This window comes from Pteropus alecto, unplaced genomic scaffold, assembly GCF_000325575.1.
Source record: "Pteropus alecto unplaced genomic scaffold, ASM32557v1 scaffold88, whole genome shotgun sequence".
Lineage (NCBI taxonomy): Eukaryota > Metazoa > Chordata > Mammalia > Chiroptera > Pteropodidae > Pteropus > Pteropus alecto.
In genome coordinates this window covers 16,857,669-16,866,229 of record NW_006494611.1, presented here as the reverse complement: position 1 = coordinate 16,866,229, position 8,561 = coordinate 16,857,669, and the positions used below count along the sequence as shown (strand labels likewise).

The window sequence follows — 8,561 nt, the reverse complement described above, 5'->3', positions numbered from 1 at the left end:
GCAAACACATATTTAAAGAGGACCACTGTCACTTTCTATACACACTCAATGCTCCCTGCCTTGTATGTGTGTAAATGTAAGTGGAGAAAGCTCGGAGTGTGTGGGGAGTGGGAGGGGTAGAAGGATGTTGACCTAAAACAAGAATTGCCTGTTTGAGGGGTGCTTTAGGGATGAAAAACTGGTGACTGGAGATCACTTCCCAAAACTCTTCCTGGACGTTTGCTACTCACAGTATGGTCTGAGTCCAACACCTCACCCTCCTCAGATGATTTGGTCCGTGGGCACAGTTTAAGAAGTACTGCTCTGGAGAGTTCCTTGGCTCACTTTTCGAAGTGATGGGTTGTGCCCGGTCTGACCAACTAACTGGCATGAGGTCTGCCTGTCCCTTCGTGTAATCTGCTGGACCATAACCAGAGCATCTGTGGTACCAGCTGCCTCAGAGATTTCCCTGGGAACTCCTATTCTTACCATTTAAATGAGACCTCTTTCTGAAAATTTAAAGATATTGCTCTTGTAATGGCTTTGACAAGGCCCTGGAAGGAGACGTGGCATCTACGCTGGAGTCGGTGAGCAGGAGAAGGAGGAAAGACTCTAAATGGGTTGATTCTAGATATTTCCCAAGGAGCAACAATGCTGCCTGTATCTGCTTTGGTCAGCAAAACCTCATGGCTGCACTTGAGGCTCTTGAGAAATCTCTGCCTGGGCTAGAGGAACTTCCACCTTTTTAATGTTTTCTGCCAGATACGCAATCTCCAGGTAGGAAGGGCATTCAACTCCCCGTGTTGAACCTGAACAGAGACATTCTATCAAGTTACTGCAGCCATCATTCTACCCGCTTCCTTGTCTTCCCTTTAAATATCTGAATTTAATTATTGTTCAGTGATTTATTACATTTTGCACATCTACATATTAAGAATATTTAGAGCAACTTTTAAGCACACATGATATAAATTAGTAAGTGAGGAAATCTTGACAAATGGCGTATTGATTTTTAGAAAGACATTAGTGTTTTTTATTAAATCGGAATTATCTTCAGATGTTTTGTTTTGATCTACTCAGTTAAATATGTTAATATCATAAATATGTCAACATATAATAAATATATAATGAAAACCCGAAGGTAAAGAAAAAGCAGAGTATTTCATGTACTTACACATAGAGGAAAAAGTGATAAGAATTGCTAAGAAAAATTTTTGAAAATTCGGCCTTATCGAGGTATAATTGACATAAAAATTGTAAGATATTTATATCGTAGTGATTTGATATACATAAACATTGTGAAAGGATTCCCCCTCGATCTAGTTAATTAACACATTCATTACCTCACATATTCTTTTTGGGGAGTAGAAGAACATTTAAATTCTACTTTCTCAGAAATTTCAGTTATACAGTACAGCGTCATCAACTATAGTCACCAGTTATACATTAAAGCATCATACTTTGTTCATCTCACAGCTGAAAGTTTGTACCTCTTTAAGGACCTCTTCCTATTTCCTCTACCCTTTACCCCTAGCAGCCATTTTACTATTCTGTTTCTATGAGTTTGATTTTTTTAAATTTTTATTTCTTTTGATTCTACATGTAAGTCATATTCAGTATTTCTATTTCTCTGGCTTATTTCTTTTAGCATAATGTCCTTAAGGGCCATCAATGTTGTCAAATGGCAGAATTTTCTTCTTTTTTATGTCCGAATAATACTGGATGGAAAAAATGCTTGATATAATGTTACTCTTCTTAAATTTTATTAAGACTTATTTCGTAGCCTAACATGGTCTAGTGGAATGTTCCATGTGCGCTTGAGAAGAGTGTGTGTTCCGCTGCTGTTGGATGAAATGTTCTGTAAATGCCTAATTTTATCTGGTCCAACATGTCAATGTTTTGTTATTGATTTTCTATCTGATGATCTAGCCATTATTGAAAAGGGGTATTGAAGTCCCCTACAATTATTATATTACTAGCTATTTCTCTTTTTCGATCTATTAGTATTTGCTTTATATATTTAGGTGCTTGTATGTTGGGTTCATAACTATGTATAAATGTTATATCCTCTTCTTGTATTGACCTTTCATTATTATACAGTGACTTTCATCTCTTCTTACAGCCTTTGGCTTAAAGTCTGTTTTGTCCAGTATAAGTATAGCTGCCCCTGAACTTATTTTGATGTGTATGGAATATCTTTTCCCATTGCCTCACTTTCAGTTTGCGTGTATCCTTAAAGCTGAAGGCAGCATAGAGTTTGGTCTTGTTTTTTATCCATTCAGCCACTATACGTCTTTTTGATTGGAGAATTTAGTGCATTTACATTTAAAGTGATTATTGACAGTTATGGACTATTGTCAATAATAATAAAAATGTTTCCTCTCTCTCTCTCTCTCTCTCTCTCTCTCTCTCTCTCTCTCTCTCTCTCTCTCTCTCTCCCCCTTCCTCTCTCCCTCTCTCCCTAATAAAACGTTGGTAAGAATAGATGGTTGGTGTCTTTGGGGATGAAAGTTCTTTCCATGTCCTTGTATTACCAGATAAGTTGGCAGCCCTATTTGGTTTATAATTTTTCTGAAATTATACTGGTCTGTGAAATCAAAAACATGGTCAACACTGGTTTTAATGATTTTGGGAGGTTCTTTTCAGTCCTATGGTGCCAAGCATCTACTGGTAAGAAAGCAGCACAAACTTAGTAAAATACGCCTCAAGACCTAGAAAATATGAGAATATACTTTGTGAACTTGTATAACCTACTTATCAATAAATAAGGCAGTGATCTCCCTCAGTTTCTTCCAACAACAAAACACAAATTTGCCAATTTTGTTCGTTTCTCAAAACAAATTTATTCTCTCTGGGGATCTGGCTTATGTCAGGGAGACTGCTTCAACCAGACTTCATGGGTCTGTGTGTGACCATACAGAAGTGGTGGAAAAGATGAAGGGAAAAGGACTAAATCACATAGCATGGTGGCAAACATCCCTGGGATTTTGTTTATTTTCACAACTCCTTCTAACCAGACTTTGAGCTCCTGGGGACAGAGAGGGCTAGGATAACCTTAATTTTACTTAGTGTCTCCCAAAACTAACAAAGCGACACAAAAAAGGTAGCCCCGTAAAGACTCATTGGGTGACTAAATAAATCTTACCCAGAATGTTTGAGGACTGAACCCTGACTTAGTCCTGAGCGGGACAAGAGAGATCTCACTATTCTCTCATTCACCTCACCTCACCTCCTGTATATCTGCTCACACAGAGGAAGGGTTGTGCTTTGTGCGTTCTTGCACAGACCACAGCTATAAAAAGGAGAGTCCAAGAAGCAAGAAGAAAGCACCTGCTCTTCTGTCTAGGAAAACTTAGGGTTGTCAGGTTCTCCAGAAAAACAGAACCGATATTTAATATGCTGCTCCTTGATATCAGGCCCAACCCACAGAAGCTGAGAAGAGGCAGCAGGCATTTGCTAAAGACAGTTGTTTCAGGCTCTTCTGTGCCTTTGCTGGCCAAGAAGTAAACTATTTTGAGGACTACAATGGAGGAAATTCAGTCAGACAACTGCAGAACTCAGACTTCACTGAGGGCTTGTTTTTCTTCAGCTTTTACTTAAAGATTGACGTAGGATAGAAACTTTTGGCTGCCCTACCATCTGCTTTTCCTTGTGCTGTAGTCATCAACTTTTCTCAGATCAGAAGTAGGCAGGTACAAGTAATGGGCTCACATTTCACCTTGGCTGGCTTTTCTAAGTTATTTTGCATGTTTTCAGCAGAGAAACCAAACTAGGTCTTCAGCTTTATGCCTATTTCTTGCAAGGAAAGAATCTTTATACAACTGGACACCTTTTAGTTTTCCTCATGGAGCATTTTAACCTTCTTTTGTATTATTTCTACCTAATTTGTAATTTATTTTCTTCCGCTTTTTTTTTTACTTCCCATATCAAATTTTTTGTACTGCCCTTATTTGTTAAAATATTCTCAAATAGCTATCTATCTGTATATCTATCTATCTGTGTGTGTGTGTGTGTGTGTGTTAGAGAGAGAGATTCATTGTGAGAAATTGGCTCACATGATTATGGAAACAGACATACCATGATCCACTGTCTGCTAGCTGCAGACCCAGGAAAGCTGATGGTGTAGTTCCATTCTGAGTCCAAAAGCCTAAGAACTAGAGGACTTAATGATGTAAGTTTCAGTCCAAGTTTGAAGGCTTGAGAATCCAGAAGTGTGATGGTAAAAGTCCCAGTCTGAAGGAAGGAGAAGAGCAATGCCCCAGCTCAAGAAACTAGGCAGAGAGAGCAAATTCACCCTTCCTCTGTCTAGTCCCTCAACGGATTGGATGTTGGGGAGGGTAATCTGCTTTACTCAGTTTACTAATTCAAATGCTAATCTCTTCCAGGAATACCCTCACGGACATGCCCAGAACTAATGTTTAACTAAATATCTGAGCATCTCATGGCTGTCAGGTTGGCACACTTGACAGGGTGCACTACTTGGCAGGTGTACATCACAGTGACCATTTTATTTTCTCCACAGTGAGGTCAGCAGCAAGAACTCTCTGGAGAAAATTCTTCCACAGCTGAAATGCCATTTCACGTGGAATTTATTTCAGAAAGACAGTCTCTCACATGATCTAGAAGATAGAGTGCGTAACCAGATTGAATTTTTAAACACTGAGTGCAAAGCTACCACGTACAACTTGTTGGCCTACATAAAACACCTGCATGGTCAAAACGAGGCAGCCCTGGAATACTTACAGCAAGCTGAAGAATTAATCCAACGAGAACGCACTGACCAGGTAGAAATCCGAAGTCTGGTCACCTGGGGAAACTACGCCTGGGTCTACTATCACCTAGGCAGGTTCTCAGAAGCTCAGGTATATGTAGACAAGGTAAAACACCTATGCGAGAAGTTTTCAAACCCTTACAGTATTGAGTGTCCTGAGCTTGACTCTGAAGAAGGTTGGACACTGCTACAATGTGGAGGAAAGTGGAATGAAAGGGCGAAGGTTTGTTTTGAGAAGGCTCTGGAAGAGAAACCCAAGAACCCAGAATTCTCCTCCGGACTGGCAATTGCGATGTACTGTCTGGATGATAAACCACAGAAGCAGTGCTCTGTCAGTGTTCTGAAGCAGGCCATTGAGCTCAGTCCTGACAACCAGTATATCAAAGTTCTCTTGGCCCTGAAATTGCAAAAGATCAATAAAGAAGCTGAAGGGGAACCATTGGTTATAGAGGCCCTGGAGAAAGCTCCTTGCCAAACTGACATCCTTCACAGTGCAGCCAAATTTTACCAAAAGAAAGGTGATCTAGACAAAGCTATTGAACTGTTAAAAAAAGCATTGGAATCCATGCCAAACAATAGCCACCTCTGTTACCTGATTTCAGGCTGCTATACTGCGAAAGTCAGACAAATTGAGAACACAGGGTATTCTAACGCTAGCTGGAATAGAGAGAAGATAGAAGAACTAAGCAAATATGCTAGAGACTATTCAGAAAAAGCTATTGAGAAGGTACTAAATCCTCTGAATGCGTATTCTGATCTCGCTGAGCCAGAAACAGAATGTTATCAGACAGCTTTCAACAAGGAGCTGCCCAATGCTGAGATGAAACAATTCCATCAGCTCTCTTGCAACTTTCAGGAGTATCATGGGAAGTCTGAAGACACTCCTGTTCAACATTATTTAAAGGATTTGTCCATAAGCATAAAATCAACTGAGAAAGAAAAGGAGAAATGCCAACCACAGAACGTAGCTGAAAATCAGCTTCCACAAAATGCACCAAATTCTTGGTATCTCCAAGGATTAATTCACAAGAAGAATGGATATCTGCTGCAAGCAGCCGAATGTTTTGAGAAGGAACTGGGCCGCTTGCTAAGGGACAGCCCTTCAGGCATAAGCAGCATTTTCTTGCCAGCGTCAGAACTCAAAGAAGGCAGTGAGGAAGTTGGCCAGGGTGCAGATAGCTCCACTCTCAGAGAGCTCCCTGACCCCTGAGCTGAAACAGAAAGGAGGGAAAGGAACAGAGAGGAGGAAGCCTGGAATGGTAGTCATGATGGGGCAAAGGGTGGAAAGGGAAGAGTTCCCCAATCTGAGCTTGCTGAACAAGGTAGTCTTGCTTATTACATTAAGATACATTGTTAGAGAATTGTTTTCTCATGTCTGTCTCCCCTGTCCATACCAGCCACACACAGTTCCCTAGTCTGCAGGTCTTATAATGAATTACTACTAGAAATAGCCCTTCAGACCTGTGCGATGTCATTAGTTCTCAGTTTGCACTCAGTTCACCAGAAGTACCCCCTTTCTGCCCTTCTTGCCAAGGTTCATCATTCTGCCTACCAACAGAATCTCACATCTGTCATCCCATTACGATTTAACCTCCTGAGCCTCCTGGAAGACTAGTTTTTGACTAATCCCGCAATATTCCTTATATGTTGCTCTTAACTTCAGCTCTGTGTGTGTGTGTGTGTATTCTTGATAGTGACACTGGAATTAACATGTGTTCTTGATAGTAATTCTACAATAAATTTTAAAATTTCCATTTGGGATAGAAGTATTTGTGTGGCTCGCATGTGTAATTGTGTGACTAAGAGTAATGTTAATTCCCAAAGTTTCTTTTGCTAGGGATGGTGGGTGATTGCTACAGCCATGTCATGCTATTCCCAACATGCCCATTTCAGAATCACCTTGGAACTAAGACTCACCCTGTAGCCAGCCCATCCCAGGACTATGGGAACTATGACTCTCATTCCAGCTCAGGAGCCTCAGCTGAACCCCGTGCCCAGTTAGCAACTGCTGCTCTAGACTAGGGTTGCTGTGCACCCAGGAATAACTTGGCAACTGCCTCCCTGCCAAATATCATTTCACAGTACCCCCCTCTACACACACACGCTCACCTATGATTATGGAGAAACACTGGCTCCACTTTGAGATAAACAGAAGAGTCTGATGTCCCTGCTCCTTTCTCTCTCCTAAATTATATGGAAATATACCAGCAATAGGGATCACCAAGGGGATCAACCTGGAATCTGAGGTTTCTCTGAGAATGATGCTATGTTCCTAGCCAGTATTCTCATGGTTTGGGACTTTGAGGGCAGCCATTTGTGGAAGAAGAGCCTTACAAAGGGGAATCCTCACAGGAAATTGTGTAGGCTGAAGAGAGATCCACAGTCACGGCCTGTCTTTCCTCTCCTTTGCTCCACTAGATGGAGTTATTTCCTAATAGGGCTGCACTGTTTTTTCAGTGACAATTCCAGGAATTTGGAATCAGGAGTCCCCAAGACAACCCGTGGGTCTGGTGATTTTCACTAGAAAGACTCATAGGCCTCCACGTGGAGTCATACTCATAGCTAAGATGTATGACAACAAAAAGATACACAGCAAAATCAGCACAGGTAAGACACATGGTCCAAGAATAAAGAAAATGAGGCACAAGTTTACTCGATTTCTCTCCCAGTAGGATCATACAGGATCTGCTTAATTCCTCCAGCATCAAATTGTCACAAACCTTGTAAAGCTATTTAGATACTCTATGCCTAATGGTTTCTTGGGAATTAGTCACATAGGGACCCTCTGCTTAGCACCTACCAAAGTTCCAGATTCCCAGAAGGAAAGCAGGGGTTGGCATTAACCACATCATTTGCTCAAGCACTTTAGGCACAATAAGCCATGCTTATCTGTTAGAGAATGGTAGGAACACTCCGAAAATCCAAGTTCTCAGATGTCAACTAAGGGTCAGCCTAGCAAGCAGGCCTTTTTAAGCATCATAGTCTCCAACCTAACACTTTTTTTTCCCTATTTCAAAGCAATTCTATTCTTTTTTTTTTTTTCACATTTTTAAAATTGTTTTAGTTTCAGGTATACAGTACAATGGTTAGACATTTATATAATTTATGAAGTGATCCCCCCAATTACTCTAGCACCCATCTGGCACTATATACAGCTGTTACAATAATATTGACTATGTTCCTTATGCTGTATTCTAAATTCCCATGACTGTTTTCTAACTACTAATTTGTACTAACACTCTTCTAACACAGTCCAGCCCCATGGTCCTTAGCCAAGGTGTCTTTACAGCTAAAGTATTATCAGTAGGATCTTACACAATAGGGTGAGATTTTGCAGTATTAACCTCAGTTATACCCTTTAGGGATCTTGAATTTAGCCATCCTACTAATTATAAAGGCCTATTTTGGAAGTCCAGGTCACTTCCGCTTTCAGTTTTTTGTATTATTCTTTTTACCTGGTGGCTCAGCACAGCTCTAGCCAGTAAGTTGAAGCTGACCTGGCTGCCTTCCTGGGCTGAGGCACTGTCATGGTCACCAGGCACACACAGAAGTACAGTCCCTGAAGACACACACAGTACACCCTGGGAACAGAGTTTACAATTATTCAAGTAGCCCAAGAAGGATATACCGTAGGAAGTACAGGTTAAAAGGCTCTTCCATGTGGCCTTCCACTGTGGGACCTCCCATCTAGGTGTTCTAGCCCAGTTCAAAAATTCAGTTGAGTCCTTGGTTTCAGAGACACTGCCTGGCAGTTCCAAACATTTGCTCATCCCTGATACCAGTTCATCTGCCTCGTGAGTAAAGATGACAT

At 40.9% G+C, this 8,561-nt stretch overlaps 1 protein-coding gene across 1 annotated transcript in view; it reads left to right on the top strand.

Annotated features, from left to right (window-relative positions):
- The window catches only part of IFIT3 (interferon induced protein with tetratricopeptide repeats 3), a 10,036-nt gene extending 3,517 nt beyond the window's left edge, over positions 1-6,519 (top strand). Inside the window, exon 3 of the mRNA XM_006925965.3 lies at positions 4,502-6,519. Within this exon, the coding sequence (XP_006926027.1) occupies positions 4,502-5,960 (1,459 nt within the window). The 3' untranslated portion in view covers positions 5,961-6,519. The remainder of the gene's footprint in view (positions 1-4,501) is intronic.
- Positions 6,520-8,561: the final 2,042 nt, after the last annotated feature.